Genomic DNA, 26,941 nt, shown 5'->3' with positions numbered 1-26,941 from the left:
GCCTGAAGGGCCTGTGGCTTTGGGCTAAAGCACATCCCTTTGCCAAAGCCTGCCCAAGTTGGCTTCCTTAAGGAGACCCTTGTCCCATAGCTGCAGGAAACTCTTCCTTGCGTCTAGTGCAGTTCCCTTCAGCCCCCTTCCTCTGCCTCCTTTCTAGGCAGTCCCAGAAGCTCTCACTTGGCACCTGTGACCAGCCACCGCTACTCTTCCCCCACCACCCTCAGCCTGTTTGCCTGGCTCCTTCCTGGTTCTTGACTCTCTCTGACCCTTGGAAAGTTTTCTCTTGTTTGCACTGGTCACCAGGAAGACCAGGGCTTCTGTACTCCCTCCTGTGAGAGCTTCCAGCAGGACTGTTGAAGGGGGTTTCTAGGTGAGGGGAAGTTAGGTGTGAGCTGAGGTCCTGGGCTTCTGTGTCAAGCATCCTCCTGGGATGGAGGGGCAGAGAGGAAGCCATTGCTTACTGAACACAGACTGTGTCAGGCCCCACACTAAGCACATTTTCCCTCTCTAATGGACTCCTTTGACAACTCTGCACAGTAGTAGGTATTATTCAGATCTTACAGTTGAGAAGTGGTTGGCTTAAGGTCAGCGCTAGATTCAAACCCACATCCAGATGTTCTTCTCATGCCCTGAGCGCCCATCCCCTTTATCCCAGGTCAGGCTGCTTAGTGCAGGGGTTGAGGGAGTATCATTGGCCATCTCACCCCTCCCCCACCACAGCATTTCACAGGAGTGATGCCTCTGCCTTTGTCCTTGCCCACCTTGACGGGTCAGGGCAACTGCCTTCAGAGCCTCATTCTGGTCCCAAGCCCAGGAGGAGCCCACTGGTGATGTAGAAAGTACACAGGGCTGGGTCCCTCCAGCCTGTGCGGTGCAGCTAGGAGGTAGTAGGGTTTCTGATTGTATGACGAATTTACCCCCACTCTGCTTGTGTGATGAAATTTCCCCCACGAATTTTCCCCTACCCTCAATGCCCCATTTGTAAAAGACATGATCGTTTTGATAGTTTTTCAAATTGAGTTTTGCCAGTGAAAACTTTTCCTGATAAAAACAGCTAGCCGGAATTGAGCACTAGCTCTGGGTCATGAGCTGCCTCAAATACTTCCTCCCTCACTTCTCCCATTCTACGAGTGGCAGGGAAGACCTGGGCCATTTTAGCAAGGGCTGAGATCAGGACTCACACTCAGGCCAGCTGCCTATGCCCCAGGCTGGTGATGTTGGGAGCTCAGGGTCAACGAGAGGAGAGTGGGGATTCTTGACCAAAACAAAGAGGGAGCCATTTGAGCAGCTCCCATCTTCCTTCAGAGTTCTGCTGAGATTTCTCCCCTCTAGGCTGACGGTATCCTGCCACATGGCTGCTGAAACCAACATACCTGCGTGAAAGTGCCCAGGCCACACCTCTGGGCACATTCTGGTTCATCTCATGAGCTACCTTCCCTGTGGCTGCAGCTGAGCCGCACACAGTGCAATGCCCTCCCTGGTGACAGACTATGGGGTTCACCCAACTTGTAATGGTTCCTTTTCCTTTTTTTTTTTTTTTTCCTGAAACAGAGTCTCGGTCTGTCGCCCCGGCTGGAGTGCAGTGGCACGATCTTAGCTTACTGCAACCTCCACCTCCTGGGTTCAAGCGATTCTCGTGCCTCAGCCTCCCAAGTAGCTAGGATTACAGGTGCCCACCACCATGCCTGGCTAATTTTTTGTATTTTTAGTAGAGACGGGGTTTCACCATGTTGGCCAGGCTGGTCTCAAACTCCTGACCTTAAGTGATCTGCCCTTCTCGGCTCCCCAGAGTGCTGGGATTACAGGTGTGAGCCAGCGTGCCCACCTATAGGGTTCCATTTTGATTCAGAAGATAGTTATGAGGGTCTGGAATTCCATGGCAGACCTCAGGAATGCCTGTGTTGTCACCAGGGATGTGGGACCCTGCCATCACCTGGTGTTAGCATATCTAATTGCAGGCACCTCCTCTCCCCGCACCATAGGATTGGCATGGTAGCAACAGTAGGAAAAGTCCTTTTTTTTTTTTTGAGACAGAGTTTTGCTCTTGTCACCCGGCTGGAGGGCAATGGCACGATCTTGGCTCACTGCAACTCTGCTTCCCGGGTTCAAATGATTCTCCTGCCTTAGCCTCCCGAGTAGCTAGGATTACAGGCGCCCGCCACCACACCTAGCTAATTTTTGTATTTTTAGTAGAGACGGGGTTTCACCATGTTGGCCAGGCTGGTCTCAAACTCCTGAACTCAGGTGATCCACCCGCCTCGGCCTCCCAAAGTGCTGGGATTACAGGCGTGAGCCACCTTGCCCGGCGAAAGTCCTCTTTTCTCCCTGTTTCTGCTCTTGCTGCTGTGTGCACTGAGGGCCCACCACGCACTGGCAGAGGGGCTGGGCTGGGGGAGCTGCCTGGGTGGCTGCATGGGCTCAGCTGTCCTTTTGATTTTCAGATTCGTCTGCGGTGCCAAAAGGGCATCCCGCCTTCTCTGCGGGGCCGTGCTTGGCAGTACCTGTCAGGAGGCAAGGTGAAGTTACAGCAGAACCCTGGAAAGTTTGACGTAAGTTTCCCTTCCTTTGCCCTGCCCTCCCTTCCGCATCTCTTGGCGTCCTCCCCATGGCAGCAATCCTCCATGTGCTCACCTGAACCTCACAGGATGAGCAGTCCATGAAACCTCCAGTCATGTGCCCAACTGCCCAGGCCCCAGCAGGCCAGACCGGCCCAGTCCTGGGTACCTGTGTCTCCTGGAGGGTCTGTACAACTGAGGCTCCAGCCCTGAGCAGCCCTCAGTGGAATGGCCAGATTTGGTACCCCCTATTCCAGCTCTTTCTCTTGATGACCACTCAGGTTTTGCTTTCCTGGGCTCAGTAGGCTACCTCCCTGCTCTTGGTTATCAGGAGGGGACACTCAGACCATTTCCCTGACTGCCTTGGGCCCTGTGCCCTGGGCCTATGGGGGCTTGACTAGCAGGACCACAGGTCCTTCAGTGCCTCCTGGCCTCCCATCCTCTACTTTCTCCTGCCTTGTCCAAGCCTGGCCAGCACAGCCCACCTGTGTGTCTTGTGGGGTCATCAGCCCTAGGAGTAGCAGAGCCAAACCCAAGGGGACTGAAGGGAACTGCCCAAGTAGCTCAAGGGGTCAGACGCCAGTCAGTGGCCAGAGAGGGTGCCCTCTGTTGTTATCCCTCCTCCTGTCCCGATATCCCTCCTGCTGCTCCCTGCCCCATGGCTGGCCAGAGTAAAATACCTCTCCATTCAGAGCTGGGCAGCTCCTCCAGCCTGCTCCCCTAGGGAACTATGGGGAAGCAGTTGGATTCCCTGGGGTTGCCCCGGCTTACCTGCCAGATCTGGCCGCAGGCATCGGGGTTTCTCGCAGGCCCTTGGGACTGGTGACAGGCAGACAGTGAGACAGAGCAGAGCTGCCTACCACCAGCTCTTTGTTGACATATCTCATGCTTCTTCATTGAACACTCCAGTCTTGCCAAACCTGTTCTTTGAGATGACTGGGCAGGAGCAGGGCAAGGTAGCCTAGAGTTTCTGCTGTTGACCTGGAGAGGGCGAGAGCTTTTTGCTGGCAACACGTGGACTTGCAGGGGCAGGGAAGCTGGTAGAGTGTCTGGCTGGGGTAGGTCTGAATCTGGCTGATTGGATTATTCCCCAGAGCACCAATACCAGGCCACACTGGAGCAGCCTCTTGACTCCAGAGTCTTCCTCCTAGTGGCTACATCTCTTCCATTTCGAGGGGCTGCATCCTGGGCAAAGTGGGAGGCTCAGGGGTGGGAACCTCAGTCCAAGTCCATAGTTAACATCAGGCTGCCAGAGCCAGGCATGAGAGCCAAGAGCGTGGGCAGCCTGGTCAGCCTCTTGGCTGTGTGGTTCAGCAAGCGTGAGTGTGTGTGCAGCAGAACACAGAGCTGTGTGCATGTGTGTGTAGAGCTGTGCTTCCAGAGAAGAATCAGCCACCCCCCAGGGGGTCTGGAAGGTTGCTTGTGTGAGGAGGTGGATTTGCAGAGAAGGCCTTCTTGATGCACCGAAGCTGAGTGACGGGTTCCTGCACAGTTCTGGGGGCTGGAAGAATGGTTTGTGAGCACACCTGGAAGGACTTTGCCTGTGGGTGACCCAGAGGAAGCATGAGGAGCTTCCCCTGGTTGCTGCGGGTCCTGTGCCGAGGCAGGGCACAGTGGGGGTCTGGTGATGGCAGCATGCACCTGTTTCTGTGCTCTCTCCCCACAGGGCCCTCCATTCAATACCCAGTCCAGGTGGCCCATCCCAACCTCAGCATTCAGGGCAGGCTCTGCAGGTGCTGGTGGCTCCTTCTCCTGCACGTGCTATTTCTTCCTCCTTCCTTGGGCAGGCAGGACCTCCCTGTCCTTTTTTACCTGGCTTTCTTCTCTGGCTTCACCTTATGATGGCGCCAGTACCCCTCAGGCTGGTGGAGGCTACAGGCCCCATGACCATGGTACCTGCTTGTCTGCCGGTGCCCTTTCGATCTGCAGCTACCCTCTTTTCCTTTGTCACCAACCATGTGTGGCCAAGTGCCTTAGGCTGCTGAAGTGCCAGATGAACACATCCTAGGAACTGACTTCCGGGGTTTTCGGGTTCCTACCTCATGGGAACTGCTAGGAGAATTTGTGGGGCCCTCTTCCCCATTCTGACAAAAGCAAACCTGCACTGCGCTCAGACAGTACTTAGAGGTGCACAGTACACAGACCCCCATCACAAGGGTGTGTGGGGCCCCAGAGGCACGCATCCACCGCTCCGCTATGTGCCTGCTCTAGGGCTCTGTGTGGAGGCCCCAGCCCCTCCCTGTCCCCTCCAGCCCTGAACACTCTGTCAGCCGCTCCTCTCAGTCCTTACCCTCTAGTCAAGTTCCTGGCACCCTAGGTTCTTGAGCTTAATGCTAGGACACTCCCACTGAGGGCCAGAGAGGGAAAGGGGCTTGTATGAAGTCACCTGCTCGTCAGGGCAGGGCCTGGGTCTGCGCCCACTGGGTATGTTTGCTGAGGACCTGGCCTCCCTCCTGAGGGCCTTCCCTGATGCTGCCCCTGCCCTGCAGGCAACTTGTACTTAAACCAACACTCCCATGAAGGTGCCTGGGCCACACCTTTCAGCACATTCTGGTTCCTCTGGTGAATACTCTGCTTCCCTGCTCAGCCCTCTGGGCTTCCTCCTTATTTATTTTTTCTTTCTTTTTTAAAAATTGAGGTATGAATTTACATACAGTAAAATGCATAGATCTTGAATGTGCATGCAGTTCAGTGAGTTTTGATAAATAATACACATCCATGTAACCAACATGCAGATCAAGGTAGAGAACATTTCAAATGACCAAGAAAAGATTTTCCTTTTTGTAATGGCTTTGTTGTTTTGTAAAGGTGCACATACTAAAGTGTTCACAGAAGTTCAAAGAAAAGAGTAAAACTTTGTTGAAACCTCGGCACCCAGAGAAGTATCTGAGGTTAATGGTTTGACAGATGTCATGTCCTTCCAGAAAGAGCTCTGTGCAGATCTCACACACACCTGGCTTCCTGGATAGTTGACGCCACCTGCACAGGGAGGCACGTAGCTGAGGAGCTGGGATGGACGGCTTTGAGTCAGACCTGGCTTCCAGTCCCAGCTCCACCATTTTTCTAGCCAGAGTAAAATACCTTGACATGAGGCCTTGACATTCAGTTTTCTCATTTGCGAACAGGGTGTAATGATAGGTCCTATCTCTGGAGGTTGGGGAGCAGGATCAGTAAGGCCCACAGGTACCCTGTGCCCAGCTTAGCGCCTGGCTCAGAGAAGTGGGAACAGCTGGTAGCTATTGCTCAGAGAAGCAGCCTTCTGTCTTAAGGATGTGACATAATGTATCTGACTCCCGAATGAAATGTCTAGAGGTCCTTCCAGCCGCAGCTGGAGTGGACACTCTTGCCCTCATCGGTCTTCCTAGAGCCAGGTTTAAGGTTTCCAGGGCCCTTCCCTCCTTGCCCCTTTGCCCCTGCCCAGGCATCCTTACCTGAGCTTCTCTTCTTGTCCTTGGGAAGGCCCAGTCTGTGATGGGCTTGGGTGGGCACTGCCCCTGGTGGAGGGCCCCCTCCCCTAATCCCTGGGCAGCCGTGTCCTGTCAGCAAAGCCCACCTCCATCCTCCCCAGCCCCTAATTTGTGCCCTTGCTTCTAGGAGCTGGACATGTCCCCTGGGGACCCCAAGTGGCTGGACGTGATTGAGCGTGACCTGCACCGGCAGTTCCCATTCCATGAGATGTTTGTGTCCCGGGGGGGCCACGGGTGAGCAGGCTGGGCCTCATGAGGTGGGAGGTGGCTCTAGGGCCTGTCTCTAAGGGGTCTAAGGAGGTACAGTGAGTTCAGGGCTTTAGAAGCTGGGTGCCCCCAACTCCACTCTTAGCATTTCCCTTTTTTTGGTTTGAGTCTGATGTGTGTTCTCAGCATCTCCTCTTACCTCTGGGGGGGATTTCCTCATTGACTCCAGAGTGCTAGAGCTTGTCCAGCCTGGCCCTCTTCCGGAAACAGGTTTTGTTGGCGAGAAAGAGGGATAGAGGGAATTGGGTGAGTGGAGGGTATGCAGGGGAGAGATAGGGCAGGCAAGGGGACCGAGACAGATGCAGGGACAAAGCTGGCCCGGCCAAGGGGCCATAGCTGCTGAGTGAGGGGCCCCTACTTCCAGCCCTGACATAGCTTTACATCCCGCCCTGGCCCTGCTCCCTGTTTTCTCTTTGAGCCTCTGCCCTCCCCTGTCATGGGGGAGACCTTCCCCACCTCCTTCCTTCTGGGCACGTGAGAGTCCATGTGCTCCAGTAGGAGACTGACCCCTTGGTGACCACAAGCAGATCACCTTCCCTCTCAAGGGAGGGGCAGATTCTGAGGCAGGCTGGTCCACTGGGGCATAGGTGAAGGCCGTGGGTAGCAGAGTCACCCCGGTCATCACTGCTCTGCCTGGCCTCTCCACAGCCAGCAGGACCTATTCCGTGTGCTGAAGGCCTACACGCTGTACCGGCCCGAGGAGGGCTACTGCCAGGCCCAGGCGCCCATTGCCGCTGTCTTGCTCATGCATATGCCTGCTGAGGTACCACCAGGCCCCGGGCAGGCAGGGGGGTGGGTGGGGAACCCCCAACGGCAAGGCCTCACATCTCTCTTGCCCACAGCAAGCCTTCTGGTGCCTGGTACAGATCTGTGAGAAGTACCTGCCCGGCTACTACAGCGAGAAACTGGTGAGTGTCGCCTGGCCTGGGACTTGCCCTGGGCTGGACACCCTCTGTGGCCCCTCCACGCCCTTCTCTCATAGTAACTCCTGCCCAGGTTAAAAACTTTCCGGCCTTCTGTTGCCTTCAGGCTGAAGTCCCAAGGCCTGCCACGGTTAGGTCTCCTGGGTTGCGATGTTATCCCTTCTACACTGACTTTCATCTCAGCCTCTAGCTGCTCTGGCTACTTTGCAGAATTGAAGTTCTTCCAGGGCACCAAGTTCTTCCCTCCCTTCGCCTTGGCCTTGTCCTAGGCTAAAATCTGCTTGGAAGCTCCCTTCCCCGTGCTGTCCCCTAAAAACTTCTCTTTTCCTTCAGCTTTTAGCCCTCAGGGAGCTTCCTTGACCCTGACAGGCGAGACCCTCCAGCACATGCTTGAGAGCAGTCCTGCTCCAGCCTTGTTAGGGGCATTCAGCCTCCTCCCCCTCCCCTAGCCTCTTTTGCTCAGGTGCCCTTCTCAGGATAAGCTCCCTCCAGGGGACCAGCTGGCTCCGCTTTGCTCATCATTGTATCCTAGCACCTGGCAGAGGCAGACACCCTGCAGGCAGTAGCTGCCTGAGCCTGCTGGGTGCTGGGTGCTGGGGTGTAGTCTCTGCCCTGGCTCCTGCAGCCCACGGTCATGGTCCCGTGGCCTCGATGTCTCCCTAGGAGGCGATCCAGCTGGACGGGGAGATCCTTTTCTCGCTGTTGCAGAAGGTGTCACCGGTGGCCCACAAGCACCTCAGCCGTCAGAAGATCGACCCGCTCCTCTATATGACAGAATGGTTCATGTGCGCCTTCTCCCGAACCTTGCCCTGGAGCTCTGTGCTGCGTGTCTGGGACATGTTCTTCTGTGAAGGTACTGGGCTGGGCTTGGGGGGAGCACCCCTGTCCCCAGCAGCCCACAGTGGGGCCTCTCTTTGCAGAGAAACCCCAAAAAGCTTCCTTGTACTTACTGCCCATCCCCCATGCAGGGGTCAAGATCATCTTCCGGGTGGGGCTGGTGCTGCTGAAGCACGCGCTGGGCTCCCCTGAGAAGGTCAAAGCCTGCCAGGGCCAGTACGAGACCATCGAGCGACTGCGGAGCCTCAGCCCCAAGATCATGCAGGAGGCCTTTCTGGTCCAGGAGGTATAGCCCATGCCTGCCCCTTATCATGGGGAGGGAGGAAGACAGGTGGGGGTCCTTTGAAGGGGGTCCCGCTAACCCTCAGCCCCTGAGGGTGGATCCTATGCCAGGACCATTGCTAGGCAACACAGAACATGTGGGTGGACCTCATCCTTCTGTCTGGTGAAGAGCAGGCTTGGCTCTGCAGGGCCTTCTGGATCCGAGCCGCTTGGGAATGAAGAAGAATGTTGACACACAGCCCCGTCTTCCTCCCTGGTACCCCATTCGCAGCCTTGGCTCTTATTTCTCTTTGTTCTTTCTTTATGGATACTTGTCTCTCAGGGGCAATTAGGTGGAACATGCGTGACCAGCTTTTACATATGAGGAAATGGAGGCTCACAGAGGCAGAATCACTAAGCAACTCCCCTTAAAGTCACCCACCCAGGTGGAGCTGGAATTTGAGCCTAAGCAGCCAGGCTGCCCTGGGCAGCGGTGGGTGACAGGTTGGCAGAGAGCAGGTTTTTGTCTGTCTGGGTCTTACCCCTTTAGCCCCATAGTCAGGCAGGTGGACTCGTGAAGCTGTGGGTAGCTTTATCCTCTGAGGCGGTGGGTCTCAAGTGTCCAGCTCACCTGGCACTCAGCTGTGGGGCTCGTGACTGCAGCTTGGGACTAGACCCTCATCCTTCCTGGGGTCAGTGTTTAGTGGCCAAGGCTGGGGGATGCTGAGGAAGACTGGGGGCCCAGGCTGGGAGGCAGAAGGGGAAGGTCCTTCTTCTTGGTGTCCACTTGCCTGTGTCACTGCCTCTGCAGGTGGTGGAGTTGCCCGTGACAGAGCGCCAGATTGAGCGCGAACACCTCATCCAGCTGCGGCGCTGGCAGGAGACCCGGGGTGAGCTGCAGTGCCGCTCCCCGCCCAGGCTGCATGGTGCCAAGGCTATCTTGGATGCAGAACCTGGTCCCCGGCCTGCCCTACAACCTTCACCATCCATCCGCCTGCCCCTAGATGCCCCCCTCCCTGGCTCCAAAGCCAAGCCCAAGCCACCCAAGCAGGCCCAGAAGGAGCAGCGGAAACAGATGAAGGGGAGAGGGCAGCTGGAGAAGCCCCCAGCCCCAAATCAAGCCATGGTGGTGGCCGCTGCAGGAGATGCATGTCCCCCACAGCATGTGCCCCCAAAGGACTCAGCCCCCAAGGACTCAGCCCCTCAGGATTTGGCTCCCCAGGTCTCAGCCCACCACCGCTCCCAGGAGAGCTTGACGTCCCAAGAGAGTGAGGACACCTACTTGTAACCCTGGCAGCTAAGGCCTCCAGGGCGGGGTCTCCATATAACTACACGGTTCATGAACTGACATTCCACATCCTGCCCACCCTCTGAGGGCCAAGCTGCCTGGCCACTGGGCTGGGCTGGAGTCTGGCTGGTCCAACACAGATTCTGCCTGGTCCAACACAGATTCTGCCTGAGCCTCCTTATTTATTTTCTTTACAGTGGCACTCAGGCTGGCCCAGCCAGGGCAGGCAGAAGCTAGGGCCTGGGGGGTGGGGCCTCCTTCAGCCCCCTCCTCCTGGGGGGATGCTCCCCAGGGTTAGGGTGCTGGTGTGAGGGGAAAGGGTGGGGTGTTCTTTGTGTAAAATAGAAACATGGTTTTGTACAGAAATAAACAGCCTTGTATAGAGAGCTCGTGTACAGCTAGGGGCTGGGAAGGGGGTACCACCTTGGTCACCTTGGTGCTCAGCATCTCTTCTCTTTGCCCTACAGAGCCCCTTCTCCTGGGCCCCAGCCCAGCACCAGAGCCTCTCTGAGAGGTACCTTTGCCAGAGGACATGCCAAGTCCCTGGTCAGCCCCCATTCTTAACCCCCATTTTCACTCACCCCATCCCCACTGCCTTATGTCTACCTTCTGCCACAGATGAGGGACACCAGGGCTGGAGCTCAGTGCTGGGCAGAGCAGGGCGTGCTCCCTAGGCCTTGGTCCTCACCCACCCACCAAGGGGGCAGGGACTCCTAAGGAGGAGGTTTCAGGGTCTTCCTCCTTCAAGTCCTGGCCTGGATGCTACCTCAGGCTCCAGTAAGTTTCTGAGAGCTGATTCTGGGTTGGGGTCAGGGACGGGGCCCGGAGTGGAGCACCACGAATGTCCTCACAGGCTCAGCCCAGGCCCTCAGGGAGGGGGGCGAATTGTGGTTCTTTGATAAAATGCCGCCTTCGATTTACTGCCAAGTGCCAGGCTGGACTGGTCAAGTAGGCTCCATTAGCCCCATTTAACAGACGAGGAAACAGGAGCTGAATGGGAAAGCCTCAGCCGGATTTGCACCAAGAGCCCCTCACTCAGCTTCCTCTCCTGACCAGGGCTCCAGGAGACCTGACTCTGCCCTTGAGGGCCCAGGCAGGCACTGCGGTCACAACCTGATGACTGGTGAGGGCAAGGACAGGGTGTCCCTGGGAGAGGCCCCCCTTCTGCTGAGGAAGCAGCTTTTCCAGTCAAACAATAGCGCTGTTCCTGGCAGATGACCAAGCTGGGCCAGGCCAGGCCATAGCGGGAGGGGGCAGGAGAGGGAGGAGCAGAGCCTCCCTGGGAGCTTTCAGCCTTCGCCTGGGCCTGGAACATCCTGTCCTGGTACAGCTGGGGATACTGAGGCCTAGGGAGGTGAAGGGTTTCAAGAGACTATCAGGGTAGGCCACTCCACTTCCTGCCTCCTTCCCCTCAGCCCCATGGTTTCCCACTCTGTCTGCACCTGCCATTGATGAGATGGGCTCAGCCTTTGAGAAGCTCCTCCTTCCCCTAGTCCTCCAGGGGATAGGCCAGGATGTGGTGGCTACATAGTGTTTCACAGGAATGTGTCAAGCCCGAGAGTCCAGGGAGGAGGCTTAGCTTGGCTTCCATCTGCCTATGGTGGGGGCTCCAGAGCAGGCAGAGGGCCTGCTCAGGCCTGCTGGGTCCCAATCAGGCCTGAGGCCTGCTTTAATCTACTTGGTTCAAAGCCTCACATCTGAGGCCTCAGGGTGCTCGGGCCAGGCAAGGGTCCCCTGGAGCATTCTCAGCCCTGCATGGAGCCAACATGGACATGCTGATGCCTGCTTAGCCTTGGGGGGGTCTTAGACCTGTGAAGGCCTGATAAGATCTGGGGTGTCTGCCAGTGCCGGGGGCCTCCTTGAACCTGAAGCAAGTTTAGATGTGCACAGGCTAGCTAACGGCTGCAGGCTTTGGGGCTCAAGTTTCAGGCTTGAGGTCTGAGTACTCACTGAACCTCAGCTGCAAGGGCCTCCCCCACCAAAGTCTGAGCACTGGGCATTACTGGCTCAAGCACTTCCGGGTTTTGTTGGTATCGAGGGACCTCAAGCCTTAGGCCTTGGCCACCTGCAGCCCCCTAACCCAAAGTATGTCGCTCAGGCAGAGGTGGCTAGGATTCTACCTCTGTGTGCCCCTGGTGGGGAGCCTTCTATTTTGAAAGTTGGATGAAAGGAACAAGTGGGGCTACCAGGCCAGGTTTCAATTTGTCAGCCCCCTCGCAAGCGGGGAAGGGTAGGTATCAATCGCAATCCTGTGCTGGCGGCCCTGCCCCCTGCAGCCATGAGAGGCAGGAGAGCGAAAGGCGCCCGGGGGACAGCGCTGCACAGCAGACCTGTGCCTCTCATTGCTCCGGGGATTTAGGGGCAGCGTTCTGGTCCTAGCCGAGCTCCAGTTTGTTTCGTGTCCCTTCTGTCTCAAGGACTTCAATCATGAAACCCACGTGTGTGCCAGAAGGACAGAAACGTCCCCTCCGGGATGCTCCCACCGGCTGCGCAGCTGGCTTTCCGCGGAAAGGGCGGAGCCCAGGGAGGGGGCGCGTCAGGGGCGGGGCCTGGAGGAGTCAGACGGGGTGGGTTCTATCCCCGAGCCAGTACTAAAAAAGGCGGAGCCGTTCGGGGCGGTCTCGGTGGGCTGGCTGGAAAGCGGGATGAGGTTCTGGCGTTAGGAGGAGGCGGGACCACCCAATAGGCTTCTCTTCCCGCGGGGCGTGGCCGTCAAGGAGCCGGACGCCGCGCCTGGCTGGGCGGGTCAGCCTCGCAGCGGGCGGCGTGGACGCGGCAGCGCAGCGGCTCCTTTAAGGCTCGGGCACCACCCCCGCCGCCCCGCCTCCCGTGCGGCCTGGGTCTAGTTGGCGGCGGGGTCGGGTCCGCGCGAGCCGCGATGGAGCTGCACATCCTAGAACACCGGGTGCGGGTGCTGAGCGTCGCCCGTCCCGGTCTCTGGCTCTACACCCACCCGCTCATCAAGCTGCTCTTCCTGCCCCGCCGCAGCCGGTGCGCGCCCGGGTTCGGGAGCGCAGATGGGGGCTGGGGGCTCTGCTCTCGCTCCGGGCCAGGGTCGGATGATTAGGATCGCCGTAAGGCAGGCAGGCAGGCGGGCGGGAGCGGGTGGGGAGGACTCTCCCCGTCCGGCCGCCATCCGGCCTGGGGGACCGCCGCCTATCCGGCCCCGTGAGGCCCCCTCCCAGGGGCAAAGCGCAAACAGCCTGGGATGGGCAATGCTTAACTCAGTAGTGTCAAATGGGGGGCATTCCTACCTGGTCACTGCGGGGAGCTCCTTCCAGGACGCCTCCCTTCATGTCAGAGAGGCTGGACTAGGGGGTCCAAGGTCCGACGCCCCTGGGGCTGTCGCCGCGGGTGTGAACCTCTCCTCCCTCCAGGAGTGGAGGGGTGGAGGGCTCCTGGAGAGGTCGGGAGGCCGGAAAGTAGCCCCCAACCCCCGAGATGGGGCTAACATCCCATTGGCCTGGAAATTAAAGGCCGAGAGGGCAAGAAGGCGCCCGGCCCAGGGTCGCGGGGGTGTCTCGGGGCAGATGGAGAGAAATCCACTCCTGACCCCTAGTTCTCCACACCAAGCTGAAGATGCTCCCCACCCCCAACCAGGTGCAAGTTCTTCAGCCTGACGGAGACCCCTGAGGATTACACGCTTATGGTGGACGAGGAGGGCTTTAAAGGTGGGGGTTGGTCCGGGGAACGGGAGTACGGGAGGGGCTTGTCGCGCTCCCCTTCTGTAGGGTTCTCACCAGTTGCTGGGATCCGTCCCAAGAGCTTAAGCCTTAAAAGCAGATGGGTCGGGGTTCGAATCCTACTCCACCACTCCCTGGCTGTGTGCCCTTGAGCAAGTCACTTTCCCTCTCTGAGCTGTTTTCTCATATGTAAAATGGGTATAGTTATGGTTCTGATACATAGGGTCCCATGAGGCCTTTATAAACTTAAAACCGCTGAGGGGCACTCAGCAGTCTTAGGCCTGCAGAAGGGCCTCTGTTATGATTCCAGTTAAGTGCTGCTGTTAGAAATCCCTGGGTATTATTTCCTCCTGGTCTTACTCTCTGGTTTGGGTCACCTCCTCCCCTGCTGGTCTGGAAACTCCAGGAGTCTGAGGGAAGGAATGCAGGAGCAGGCAGCCATCTCAGGGGAGGGTCCTGGAGGCCTCCTGGCTGTGCTGGGGTGAATAGCAGCCACCCAGGCCCTGGCCCCAGCTCAGGACTGGACGCCAGCCTGGGCCCTCCCTGGGGCCTGGAGCTGACGCCTAGCTCCTCCTCCTGCTGCTGGCCCTGCCCATCCTCACAGGCTTGGAGTCTCAGGCCAGCTAGCTGGAGCTTAGCCTGTCCCCATGCTCCACTGCAGGCCTTAGTTTCCCTGTTTTTACTTCAGAAGTCTGGGTCTGCAAAAGGGGAAGGCAATCCCCCAGCCAACCTGATCTGCGAATGCCCCCTGGTGGTGCCATGTGGTACAAAGCTTCTGCTAACCCACAGAAGACACCGTAGTGAGGTAGATATTGTCGTCCCATTTTACAGATGAGGAAACTGAGACTCAAATCACCCACCCCAGGTCATAAGACAAATTAACAAAGCTGGGACTTGAACCCAGGTCTGTCTGAATCTGGACCTCTGATCTTAAGTGGGAAGTTTCAATGCCACCAGGCCAGCACTTGAAGCCTTTCTCAGTCTTTGCACACATAGGGACTTCAGGAGCCCCAGCCTCCAGACCTGCCCTTACCTTGATGGAGCCCTCCAAGGCACAGAAAGGGAAACTGAGGCTCAGAGAGGGGCAGGGGCCAGCCTTGTAGACCCTGACCTGACATGTCCCCTGCCCACAGAGCTGCCCCCATCTGAGTTCCTGCAAGTAGCTGAGGCCACATGGCTGGTGCTGAACGTGTCGTCTCACAGCGGTGCGGCAGTGCAGGCTGCTGGGGTCACCAAGATCGCCCGTTCGGTCATCGCGCCACTGGCCGAGCACCACGTGTCTGTGCTGATGCTGTCCACTTACCAGACGGACTTCATCCTGGTGAGTTTCCTGCTAGTGCTGATGCAGAGCAGGGTGGATATAGGTACCTGGGAGCCCATGTGATGTGCCATCTGCTGTGGCCCAGGTGCGGGAGCAGGACCTGTCCGTGGTGATCCACACGCTGGCCCAGGAGTTCGACATTTACCGCGAGGTGGGCGGAGAGCCTGTGCCTGTGACAAGGGATGATTCCAGCAATGGCTTTCCCCGCACTCAGCATGGTGAGGGCCGCCCCCTGACACTTGGACTTGGGCAGGGCCTCCTCTTCCCACTGGGTCCCTTCCCTTTTGGGCCCCAGTGGGGCAGGAGGACCCCGGCCAGTTCCTGGATAGCAAGACCCACCCCTGGCCCACACCTCTCCCTGACTAGCCACCAGGGGGCGCCCCAGCCCACTTACACCTTTTCACCTGCTGCTGTCCTCCAGCAGGGCCCAGCCCCACGGTGCATCCCATTCAGAGCCCACAGAACCGCTTCTGTGTCCTCACACTGGACCCTGAGACGCTTCCAGCCATCGCCACCACCCTCATAGATGTCCTCTTCTACTCGCACAGGTGGACCTTGGAACTTCGTCTTTGTCCTCACACCACTGTTCCCTACACTGTGTCCCACCACTTTCCGCCCATCTATCAGTTTTGCACCTCTTGCTTGTCCTCTCTTGGGGTTCCTGGCAGCCCATGATGCTCACTTGTGCTTCACTGATGTTCGGGGAAGGTTCTTGCCCCAAAGCTGGATCCCTTTCCAGTGGGGTCCTCTGAGCCATGCCCTAGTCTGGCCCTCTCACCGTGGAATCCTTTGTTTTTGGCACAGGCTGGGTTCATTGTCCTCCCCCATCCCCACCCACACCTTCCAGAGGGCTGGACCCTTGGGCGGGTAGCAGAGATGGCAGAGCCTGCCCAGGCCACCATGCCAGCTCCTTCCCAGGGTTCTGGAGGCTGATCGGGAGCAGGGGCAGTAGGCTGGGTGCCTGGTAGAGCCCCTAAACCTCCCATCCCTCCCCAGCACCCCCAAGGAGGCAGCCTCTAGCAGTCCTGAACCCAGCTCCATCACGTTCTTTGCCTTCTCCCTCATCGAGGGTTATATCTCCATTGTCATGGATGCTGAAACACAGAAAAAGTAGGTGACCCCTGACCCCGGGTGGGCCCCAGGCCCCAGCCAGTCCCAGGCAGGGAGGAGGTGGGGCATCAGACTCTGAGGTCAGCAGGTGTACCTGTCCCAGAGCTCACGGTCAGGCAGGGGTGGATGGGGGTGCCCTGCCCATCACCCATCTCCCTCCCCAGGTTCCCCAGTGACCTCCTGCTGACCAGCTCCTCGGGGGAGCTGTGGAGGATGGTGCGCATCGGTGGACAGCCCCTGGGCTTTGGTGAGGGCTGTTCCCGGTGTTGGGGGGCTGGGGAGTGTCTGGGGAGCAACCGGCATGTGCCACATGTGGCCTTCCTCCACCACCCTCAGATGAATGTGGCATCGTGGCACAGATTGCAGGTCCCCTGGCTGCCGCTGACATCTCTGCCTACTACATCAGCACCTTCAACTTCGACCACGCCCTGGTGAGCACCAAGGGCTGGGGCAGGGGGAGCACCAAGGGCTGGGGCAAAGGGGAGAGTGAGGCCCAGAAATGTGGGCGGCAGGAGGTAGTCTCAGCTGGGCCAGGAAGTCAGGGGTGGCCCTGGCCAGCTTCCGCCTTGACCCTTCCCTCCTGCCCACCTGCCCTCAGGTGCCCGAGGACGGTATCAGCAGCGTCATCGAGGTCCTCCAGCGGCGGCAGGAAGGCCTGGCTTCCTGAGGCCCATGGGCAACAGAGCAGCCTCCCTGCTCTCCCCTCGACCCAGGCTTCCAAAGACTTCTCTAAGCTATTTCCTTAAGCTCTGGAACGAGCCCCCTGTTCTGCTGGGGACCCTCATTCCGCTCTCTGTGTGTAAGCTGCGTGCAGGCACCGGCTTTTACGCGGACACCTGTGTACACTCACAGGTGGAGTGGGCAGGTGCTAGCCTGACTGCGTGTCTGCCCATGCAGGGGAACACGGTGCTCGGGGCTTAAGCCCCCAACCCATCACTCCCTGCGCAGCCTCGGCGTTTGCACAGTCCCTGCCTGAGGCCTGAGCCATTCCCCAAAGGCTTCCTGGGCCAGCTGCCCCCCTGACCTCCGTTCTGCCTCTGGTGGGGTTGCCTTCCCTGGCCAGGTGAGTCCTGACAGTGCCTCTCCCTCCTGGGGCCTCCAAGGAAAGTATTTTGACATCTCTCTCTCTTCTGTTTTTATTGACTTGTTAATAAAGGACTTTGTAGTGACTGGGTTGGGCTACGGTCCTTGGGGGTCCTCTGGGTCTGAGTCTCAGCCATGGCTCCACCTCATGGTCCCCTCGATCTGAGGTCTTGGTCTGTCTCTGTGTAGCTGGCTGGGGGCTGGGCTCACCTGGCTTTGCCTCATTCACCTCTCACCACAGCTCAGTAAACCATCACCATTTTCCAGACGAGGAACCAAAGCTTTGAGAGGTGACATGACTTAGCCAAGGTCACATGATTCCCATTCCCATGCCTGCCTTTGAAATCTGGGGTGTTCCCAGATTTCAGAATAGCTTCCAAATAGCCCAGAGGGTTCTGAACCTTGGCAGAGACTCCCAGACCCTCCTGTCTGGGGAAGTCTCCCAGCCTTCCCTGTCACTGTGGATATGGCCGGCCTGCTATGAAACCCACCAAAGAGGGCCCAAAAGCACTTTTCTTTCTTCCAGCCCGCAGCCTGCTTTTTTCTGGGTCCTGCCTGAGTTCTGGCCGTCCCTCTTGTTGGCTAAGAGATCAGTCAGTTCTTAACACCAGGGCTCTCCTGGAGTCATTCCTAAAGTTCAGGGCCAGGAGGATGGGACGGGGACCTGGAGGCCACCTGGAGCCTGCTCTGTCCTCCGGGGCCGCCTCCCTGCTTGGTGAGGCTGGGATCCTGCTATTGCCTGATGGGGCCCCACAGATGACCCAGGGAGACTATCGGGTTCCCTCAGCCCAGACCCACCCATGCTCAGGCAGGGAAGAAGGGTGTGACTTCTGTGTACTCAGAGGTCGTGGTGGCTCCTCAGAAAAGCCAGAACAGGGATAGGCCTCTGGCAATGCGCCCGCCCTGCTCCTGGGGACCAGGGGTCTGGGGCCTCGGGCTACAGATCACAGGAGCCAAGAGCACAGCACAGCCTGGTGAGTGAGCAGCAGGGGCCCCCCGGGCCAGCCCTTCGCTTCAGCCTCAGTTTCCCCATGTGCATGGAGACCTAGGAGACAGCTCTTTCAGGAACATGGGGAGGGGGGCATTTCTTTGGAGTTTGACTTTTTTTTTTTTTTTTTTTTTAATGGAGTCTCGCTCTGTCGCCCAGGCTGGAGTGCAGTGGCACAATCTCAGCTCACTGCAACCTCCACCCCCCGGGTTCAAGAGATTCTTCTGCCTCAACCTCGTGAATAGCTGGGATTACAGGGGGCCGCCACGATGCCAGGCTAATTTTTGTATTTTTACTAGAGACAGGGTTTCACCACATTGGCCAGGGTGGTCTTGGACTCCTGACCTCAAGTGATCCGCCTGCCTTGGCCTCCCAAAGTGCCACACCAGGCCGAGTTTGTCTTTTGTTGGGGGAGGGGGGTTGGGGGAGTGGGAGTCCCAGTTCCTCTCTTTTGAGGGCCTGGTGTGGGCCCTGGCTTGGGGGATGTCTGGGCTTGAGGTGGGAGCTTCAGAGTCAGGATTCTTGGGGCTGTTTAACCTATAGCTAGTGGGCTCCTGGCCCCATATCCAGCCCTGGGGGTCTCACCATCTGTCTGTCTGCCTGTGAGTCATTGCCTGGTTTGGTGTTCCTGTCACCCCGGCTCACCAAGGGCCTCAGGCCTCTCTTGGGTCCCTCATACCAAGTCCCAACCTGGCCTCCGCTAGTTCTTGGGGTTGTCCACGAGGCTGGCCTGGGTGAGGGGCCACAGGTGCACCACTGCGGGCTGCTCTGACTCACACAGGCCTGAGGTCAGTGTGCCTGTGTGTGTCTCTGCCACATACCCGTGTGTCTGTGTGGAGGATTTTTAGCTCCTAGATAATAGGGTCCTTAGGGGTCACTGGGCCAGCTCTTCGCCTCCAGCAGGCTACAGATAGGGCCACCTTCCTAGGAGTGCTGGGGAGATCATGAGACCAAGCTGGGCTCAGGGGCACAGAACTTGGGAAGTGCCCCAGGGACACACAGATGAGAAAGTGGGGGGCATCTTCCAGGAACATGACCCAGAATCTCACACGCAGCTGATGCTGTGTGTCAGGTCAGACAGGCTGACCTTGAGATCTCTCAGGTTAAGGTGGAGACTCACAGAGCTACCTCCTAGTCCCATCCAGGCCCCCAGAGAGTCCTGGGGCACAGGAAGCTGGTCTGGTCAGCCTGGGTCCGGGGTTGGGCTCCATGTGGGTCATTCATAACCGAGGTTGGGGGCACTTACTGGCATGCAGCCCACATCCTTCACCTTGGGAGCTCTTGGTCACCTGTCCACATCAGCACAGGCTGGGGAGCCGAAGTGCCTGTCTTCATAAAGATGGCAGCAGGTCCCAGGGAGGGGCCTGCCCACGGTCCCTCAGGGAGAGGGAGGGGGCTCTCTGCCCTCCAACTGCCAGCCTGGTGCCCAGCATCTGCAGGGAGGATGTGGGCCTGGGTGGGTGGGGACGGGAGATGAGGAAACCTCAGCCAGGCAGAGTCAGCGGATTACTTCCACCCTTTCTCATCTTCATGCCTAGACAGAGGAAGTGAACTCCTAAATTCCCCTCTCCGAAATACTGGAGCAGAGATTTAGGATTTAAAGTCCTCATCTCCCTCCCAGGTGGGTGAGGCCGCCGGGTCGCATGCTTGCCAAATGGTTCCACAGCTGGCTTTTTGGTCCTCTGTAGAGGTGAGAAGAAACTGTACATGTTCTTCATCTTCCTCTGGGACCCAGGATCCTGCCCAGTGGGAAGGGCCTGAGCAGGAGGCAGGAGAAAGGAGTAGCGGGGGATGCTGAGCCGTCTGCGGCTGGCTTACTGAGCGAGCACAGGGAAGCCACTTCCCTCATTCGCCTGTATGGGAGGGCAGGTGTTGTGCTTGGTTAATTTACAGCTATACAGTCTACATGTTGCTTAAGGAGAGGCGATACATTCTGAGAAATGCATCATTAGGCGATTTGGTTGTCGTATGAACGTCATAGAGTGTACTCACACAAACCTAGTTGGGATAGCCTGCTACACACCTGGGCCAGCTGGGCTAGCCTGTTGCTCCTGGGCTGCAAACCTGTACAGCATGTTTCTGTGCTGAATACTGTAGGCAGTTATAATGCAATGGCGAGTGCTTACATACCTAAACATAGACAAGGCACAGTAAAAATGCGGTATAAAAAAAGCATAGCCAAGTGTGGTGGCTCACACCTGTAACCCCAGCACTTTGGGAGGTTGACGCAGGAGAATCACTTGAGCCTAGGAGTTTTACCCAGGTGGAGACCAGTCTGGACAACATGGCGAAAGCCCATCTGTACAATAATAATAATAATAATAATAATTTTAAAATCGCTGGGCATGTGGCTCACGTCTGTAATCCCAGCAGTTTGGGAGGCTGAGGCGGGTGGATCATGAGGTCAAGAGATTGAGACCATCCTGACCAACATGGTGAAACCCCTTCTCTACTAAAAATACCAAAAATAATTAGCTGGGCATGGTGGCACGCGCCTGTAGTCCTAGCTACTCTGAAGACTGAGGCAGGAGAATGGCGTGAATCTGGGAGGCAGAGCTTGCAGTGAGCCGAGATCGCACCACTGCACCCCAGCCTGGGCAACAGAACAAGACTCTGTCTAAAAAAAAAAGAAAAAAAGCTAGGGCCGGGCACGGTCGCTCACGCCTGTAATCCCAGCACTTTGGGAGGCCAAGGCAGGCAGATCACAAGGTCAGGAGATCGAGACCATCCTGGCTAACACAGTGAAACCCCGTCTGTAGTAAAAATACAAAAAAAAAAAAAAAAATTAGCCAGGCGTGGTGGCGGGCACCTGTAGTCCCAGCTACTTGGGAGGCTGAGGCAGGAGAATGGTGTGAATCTGGGAGGCGGAGCTTGCAGTGAGCCAAGATCACGCCACTGCACTCCAGCCTGGGCGACAGAGCGAGACTCTGTCTCAAAAAAATAAAAAAAAAAAAGCTGGGCATGGTGGTGTGTGCCTGTAGTCCTAGCTACTCAGCTACTCAAGAGGCTGTGAGGAGGGAGGATCACTTGATCCCAGGAGCTGAAGGCTACAGTGAGTTATGATCATGCCACTGCACTCCAGCCTGGGTGACAGAGCAAGACTCTGTCTCTCAATTAATTAATTATAAAAACAGTACACCCACCAGGCGTGGTGGCTCACGCCTGTGATCCCAACACTTTGGGAGGCCGAGGTGGGCAGATCACAAGGTCAGGAGTTTGAGACTAGCCTGGTCAACATGGTGAAACCCCACCTCTACTAAAAATACAAAAATTAGCCAGGCATGGTGGTGCACGCCTATAATCCTAGCTACTCGGGAGGCTGAGGCAGGACAATTGCTTGAACCCAGAATGTGGAGGTTGCAGTGAGCTGAGATCGCACCACTGCACTCCCGCCTGGGGGACAGAGCGAGACTCCCATCTCGGAAACAAAACAAAACAAAATGAAAAATACCCAAATAGGACATTTACCATGAATAAAGCTTGCAAGACTAGAAGTTGCTCGGGGTGAGTCAGTGAGTGAGTGTGAGTGAACGTGAAGGCTTAGGACGTTACCGTACATTACTGTAGACTTGATAAACACTGTATACTTAGGCTACACTAAATTTATTAAAAATATTTTTCTTTCTTCAATGATAAATGAACCTTCACTTACTATAACGTTCTACTTTGTAAACTTTTATTTTTTTAATTTTTAAATCTTTTGTATTAACACTCAGCTTAAAACACATTGTATAGCTAAACAAAAATATTTTCTTTATATCCTTACTGCATAAGCTTTTTTCTATTTTAAAATTAAAATTTTTAAAACTTTTTAAACATTTTTGTTAAAAAAACTAAGACCAAGCCGGGCACAGTGAGTCATGCCTGTAATCCTAGCACTTTGGGAGGCCAAGGCAGAAGGACTACATGAGCCCAGGAATTCGAGACCAGCATGGGCAACATGGCAAGACCCTGTCTCTACAAAAAATAAAAATTAGCTGGGTGTAGTGGTACGCACCTGTGCTCCCAGCTACTCAGGAGGTGGGAGTGGGAGGATTGCTTGGGCTCAGGAGGTCAAGGCTGCAGTGAACTGTGTTTACGCCACTGCACTCTAGCCTGGGCAACAGAGCAAGACCCTGTCTCAAAAAACAAAAACAAAAACCCACCAAAACTATGACCAACACGCACACACTAACACACTAGCCTAGGTCTATACAAGGTTGGATCATCCAGACATCACTAGACGCCAGGAACCTTTGAGCTCTATTATAATCTTGCAGGACCACCATCATATATGTGGTTCATCATTGATGAAAATGTTATGCGGTGCATGACTGTATATTCAACGCATGCTCTTGTTATCCCTATTTTACCCAGGTGGACATGAAGCACAGAGAGGTGAAGTGCCTTGCCCAGTGTCACACAGCTGGGCAGTGCGGAACCAGAATTCCAAAAGAAGGTTAGGAGTCCCCACAGGAGCCTGGGGAGTTTCCTTGGGCAAAGAGACAATTTAGCTGAACCCTGAGGGACGGGAGATTTTGCAAGATCCCTTGCAATCCCAGCTGTCTGCGTCGGTGGCCGGGTGTCTGCTGCTGGTGGCAACGGATGTGTGGGCGGGCACGCGAGGCCTGGCCCTGGCTCCTTCCTGACCCGGGGCTGGCAGGGTGGGTGTGTTGGGCAATGGCCGCGGTTTGCATCTCACTTTCCCAGGCAAGCCCCGGCACTGGGGTTCCAGAGCCAGGCTGCCTCTTATGGGGTACCCAGAGCTGCCTTCCCGGGGGTTGGTCATGGTGCCATGTGGATGTGTGTGCTGCATGGGTGACTGTGCTGCAGGGGTGTCTGCAAGCTGCACGGGTGTGTGTACTGCATGGGTGCATGCTGCTTGGGTGTGTGTGGGCAGCATTGCCTTTGCAGTGAGTGCAGACCTCTGTGTATACGTCTCTACAGATGAGTCTGTTTTGGCAGGAAGGTGCACATGTATGTGAGACAGTTTACCCACATGTAGAAGTGACGGTGTGTCCTGGTGTGGGTGTGTACTTGGACCTCTATTGGAGGTCAGGCTGTCTGTGGGTGTACATGTATCTGCTTACATAAGAACACTGGCTCTCTTTCTGCATGTGTGCCTGCCTGCATGTATATGGCTGTATGTGTCTGTGCGTCTGTGTATGTGTGTACACATGTGAGTGTTGGGGGGGGTCTATGTTTCTGCAAGTCTGTTTTTCTATGTGTCAGGGCTGGTTTTGTATGTTTTTGAGAGTATGCGTGCATGGAGGCATCTTCTATGTTTTTTTTTGTTTTGTTTTTTGAGACAGGTCTCACTCTGTCACCCAGGCTGGAATGCAGTAGCACGATCTCAGCTCACTGCAACCTCTGCCTCCCAGGCTCAGCCGCTTCTCCTGCCTCAGCCTCCCAAGTAGCTGGGATTACAGGCGTGCGCCACCACGCCCGGCTAATTTTTGTATTTTCAGTCAAGTTAGTCACCATGTTAATCAGGCTGGTCTCGAACTCCTGACCTCAGGTGATCCACACTTGGCCTCCCAAAGTGCTAGGATTACAGGCATGAGCCACAGCGCCCAGCCGTCTTTCACGTTTTTGTGTTCACACATGTGCCTATGTGTACCCTCTTGTCTACTTCTCTACCCTGAACCCACATGCCCTCAGGCCTCCCTGCCTCTCCCTGATCAGGGGACATTTGCTACTGCATTGCCACCTCCCCCAGTGCTGGTTCCAGTGCCCAGCTCTCAGAAGGCCCAGCTCCCGTGCAGTCACCAGTACCCTCCACCTTCCACCTTCCTGCCCTGGCTGCCTCAGCCTTGGCCTCTCCAGTTTCCCTCCTACCCGCTCCCTCCTCTCCTTCTCTGTCCCCTTCTTCTGTCTGCAGCCAGAAGCACGACTGCCCCTCCTTTCTGCCCACTGTGCCCAGAGATGCTCAGCCTGGACTCTGCTCAGCTAGCCTGCCCTGACACAGAGCCCCCCCACCCTGCTGGCTCTCCAGCCCAGTGCTCCTCCCCAGTCGGCACCCCATGCTTTCCAGGGACCGGATTCAGCCATGGATGTCCTCTCCTCTGTTGCTGTCTTAGACTCCCCGCTGGCCTCCCTGCCTCAGTCTCAATCCTAGTGTGTCCTCTCCCTCCCTGATCACAGCCCCCTGCTCAGGAGACCTGCCTTTGAGACCTCCCAGCCTGCACCAGCTTTCCGGTTGGCGCCTCCCCATGCTTGTTCTCTCCCAAAGAGGAAAGCCTTCCCAGCTGCCATCAGGCAGTGTCCTAAGCCAGCATGCCTCGGCCTTTGCAACTTAAGTGAGGCTTTTCTGTGTCTGAGAATAAGAGCTCTTAGATAAGTGCACAATAGGCAATAAAACAGGAAGAGCCAGGGGAGGCCCTTGGACTTTCTCCTGCCCCCTTGACGTCTGACTCACTGTCTTCCAGCCCCCTTGGCTTTCCTGGGGTGGTTGTGTTTTTCAGCTCTGCCTTAAAAATTTTTTTTTAATTGCAGTGAGCTTCACATAATATATAAAACCAGCCATTTTAAAAATGACTAATTGGGCTGGGTGCCATGCCTGTAATCCCAGTGCTTTGGAAGGCTGAGGTGGGCGGATCACTTGCGCTCAGGAGTTTGAGACCAGCCTGGGCAACATGGCAAAACCCCATCTCTACTAAAAGCTAGCTGGGTCTGTTGGCACGTGCCTGTAGTCCCAGCTGCAGGGGGCGGCTTGAGGTGACTTGAGCCCAGGAGATGGAGGTTGCAGTGAGCTGAGATCATGCCATTGCACTCCAGCCTGGGCAAAGGAGCCAGAACTTATCTCCAAAAAAAAAAGAAAAAAGAAAAAAAAAAACAAATTCAGGAATTCGGGGCCCTTTCGTACATTCACAATGTTGCACAACTGTCTAGTTCTGAAACATCTTCATGAATCCAAAAAGAAACCCCACATTCATTAATAGCCACTCCCCATTCCTCTCTCCCCCAGCCCCTGGCGACCACCGGTCTGCATTCTGTCTCTATGGATTTGCCTATGGTGGATATTTCTTGCAATGGAATTGTGTAATAGGTGACTTTTTGCATCTAGATTCTTTGGTTCAGCATAACGTCTTCGGGGTTCATCCACGTTGCAGTGTGTTTTAGTGCTTCACTCTTTTTTATGGCTGAATAATAGTCCATGGTTTGCGTAGACCACATTTTGTTTCTTTTCTCTTTTTTTTTGAGATAGAGTTTCACTCTTGTCGCCCAGGCTGGAGTGCAATGGCGCCATCTTGGCTCATTGCAACCTCCACCTCCCGGTTCAAGAGATTCTCTTGCCTTAGCCTCCTGAGTAGCTGGGACTACAGGCACCCGCCACCACGCCCGGCTAATTTTTGTATTTTTAGTAGAGATGGCGTTTCACCATGTTGGCCAGGCTGATTTTGAACTCCTGACCTCAGGTGATCCACCTGCCTCAGCCCCCCAAAGTGCTGGGATTACAGGCATGAGCCACCGTGCCCGGCTGTATTATCTGTTAAAGGACATTTGGATTGTTTTCACCTTTCGGTTACTAAGCTCTGCCTTCTTGACTGTGGAGGCGCCCAGCACTTGTGTTTAATGACACATTGTTCTGCCTTCCTTCTGTATATGCTTGTTCTTTGGACAGAGTGACCTGGCCCTGGCCAGTCACCCTCTATCACCCATTGAATGGCCACCAGCAGGCCCTTGGATGGAGCAAGCGCTGATGGCCTTCTCTCCCCTCAGAACTACCGGATTTGTTTCTCTTTTTCGTATCAGAATAAACACCCTGAGTTTCCTTGGTGTCTCTCCGAGAATAAGACGGGGAGGAAAGCCACCCTTGCACAGCGCCTGTCCCAGGGCACTTCCTCCAGGTGGTGATCCACATCCCTGGGAGCCCCACCTCTGTGTCCCAGACTTCCCCTTGGGATCAGGGCTGTCATTTGTAGACAGCCCCACTGGGACCCTGGCCGCTTCCCACCATCTTCTGCAGTTGCCTCTTTGTTGGGCAAAGACTCTGAGGTTTTGCAGCACTTGCTGTGCCCGTGCAACTGGCACCAACAGAACGTTCTGAGTCTGACCAACTTCCTCCCTGTCCTCCGTGCCTCCTGCCTCTATCTTCATGCTTGTGTGGGATGAAGGACTCCCAGCTCCAAGTGCCAGAAAACCAGCACAGCTAGCAAAGAGGGGACCTGTGTCTTGTCCCGTGTGGCTGGGACACACCACGTGTATGTCCCTGGCTTCAACAGGGATCAGGGCTCAGGGAGACCCCTCAGCCTCCCTGGCTGCGCCGGACACATTCTTGTCCACTCTGCAGGACCCCACACCTCTGCCTGTGAGGCTGGGGAAGGTGGTTTTCCATAGCGGCAGATTAGTGATATCCCAGCCATGTGACAGAGGTATGCTTCCTGAGTCTGACGTCATCCCAGGGAAGGATTCTGATTGGTGCTGTTCAGGACACAGGTGCATTGCTACACCACAAAAGCGAGGGTGAGTCAGGTGCTCCCTTCTGTGGCCTGGGTTGAGAAATGGGTGGTCCATCAGTGGGTTTTCCAGACCCTTCCATGTGCCGGGTGTTGGCCCTTGTATGCACATGTGTGAGCGTGTGCGTTTACTCACCCTTCAAAACCTGGCTATAAAAAGACATTCGGTGCAGATTCATTTGACCGGAAGCCTTTTCCTTCTCTCTGATTTATCCTCCACATCTAGCCTGTGCCCAGCACACACAGTGGGTACTTAAATATAGGTCAAATGACAGACTGAGAACCCACTGTGATTTGTCTATTTTTGCAAAAGGTAGGACTGCCCCCTTCCACGAAGACCAATCTCTTTCTATGAGACCATCAGGTGCCACTCATGTGGAATTCATTCTGAAGTGAACCCTTTAAAAGAAGCACCAGTGGCTTTTTCTTTTTTAGTCAATTTTCCGGGAAAGTGCTGAAATCTGCAGTGAGTGAAAGAGCAGATTTTGATTTCCCTTTAAAAAAATTATCATAAAAGAGAAACTCAGCGTCTTTGAAATTGAAGCTTCCCAGAAACAAAATCACATGCTCTGATGGACTGTGATTGATAGAGTTCTGATTCTTCGGGAGAGGGGACCGGGAGAATGCATGGAAAAGGGCCTGAGAGACTTGTTCCTGCCCACAGCGAGATGGCCCTGCACTTCCAGAGGCCTGGCTCTGGGTTCACCAGATGTGGGACAG

At 56.0% G+C, this 26,941-nt stretch overlaps 2 protein-coding genes across 7 annotated transcripts in view; both read left to right on the top strand.

The window, feature by feature from the left end:
• The window catches only part of TBC1D10A (TBC1 domain family member 10A), a 34,916-nt gene extending 24,932 nt beyond the window's left edge, over positions 1–9,984 (top strand). For 2 of the 3 annotated variants that reach the window (XM_016938952.3, XM_063808137.1), the window contains 7 exons: positions 2,442–2,549; positions 6,150–6,256; positions 6,938–7,052; positions 7,132–7,197; positions 7,876–8,065; positions 8,181–8,335; positions 9,122–9,984. In XM_016938952.3, the coding sequence (XP_016794441.1) occupies positions 2,442–2,549; positions 6,150–6,256; positions 6,938–7,052; positions 7,132–7,197; positions 7,876–8,065; positions 8,181–8,335; positions 9,122–9,598 (1,218 nt within the window). In that variant the 3' untranslated portion in view covers positions 9,599–9,984. The remainder of the gene's footprint in view (positions 1–2,441; positions 2,550–6,149; positions 6,257–6,937; positions 7,053–7,131; positions 7,198–7,875; positions 8,066–8,180; positions 8,336–9,121) is intronic. The other variant, XM_016938953.4, reaches the window with a different exon arrangement.
• Positions 9,985–12,188: 2,204 nt separating this feature from the next.
• CASTOR1 (cytosolic arginine sensor for mTORC1 subunit 1) lies at positions 12,189–16,882 on the top strand. 4 transcript variants are annotated; one of them, XM_009438154.5, is made up of 9 exons: positions 12,189–12,589; positions 13,199–13,269; positions 14,415–14,602; positions 14,688–14,820; positions 15,024–15,150; positions 15,599–15,712; positions 15,877–15,959; positions 16,049–16,143; positions 16,311–16,882. In XM_009438154.5, exons 1-9 carry the CDS (start codon positions 12,477–12,479, stop codon positions 16,377–16,379), a joined length of 993 nt encoding a protein of 330 aa, XP_009436429.3. In that variant the 5' UTR covers positions 12,189–12,476; the 3' UTR covers positions 16,380–16,882. The 4 variants fall into 4 exon arrangements, with proteins under 4 accessions (XP_009436429.3, XP_003317231.3, XP_009436431.3 ...); XM_003317183.7 differs by having other exon boundaries at positions 12,219–12,589; positions 15,027–15,150; XM_009438156.5 differs by lacking the exon at positions 15,599–15,712 and having other exon boundaries at positions 12,321–12,589; positions 15,027–15,150.
• Positions 16,883–26,941: the final 10,059 nt, after the last annotated feature.

The sequence above is a fragment of the Pan troglodytes genome, chromosome 23 (assembly GCF_028858775.2).
Source record: "Pan troglodytes isolate AG18354 chromosome 23, NHGRI_mPanTro3-v2.0_pri, whole genome shotgun sequence".
Taxonomy (NCBI): Eukaryota; Metazoa; Chordata; class Mammalia; order Primates; family Hominidae; genus Pan; species Pan troglodytes.
This window is presented reverse-complemented; position numbering and strand designations above follow the sequence as displayed.

What these genes read in the sequence shown, in the direction of transcription:
- CASTOR1 (XM_009438154.5), top strand. Translation starts at nt 12,477, where the DNA reads ATGGAGCTGCACATCCTAGAACACCGGGTGCGGGTGCTGAGCGTCGCC. An exon ending in TTCCTGCCCCGCCGCAGCCG is followed by an intron (nt 12,590 to 13,198) that starts GTGCGCGCCCGG and finishes ACCCCCAACCAG; the next exon opens with GTGCAAGTTCTTCAGCCTGA. An exon ending in GTCCTCTTCTACTCGCACAG is followed by an intron (nt 15,151 to 15,598) that starts GTGGACCTTGGA and finishes ATCCCTCCCCAG; the next exon opens with CACCCCCAAGGAGGCAGCCT.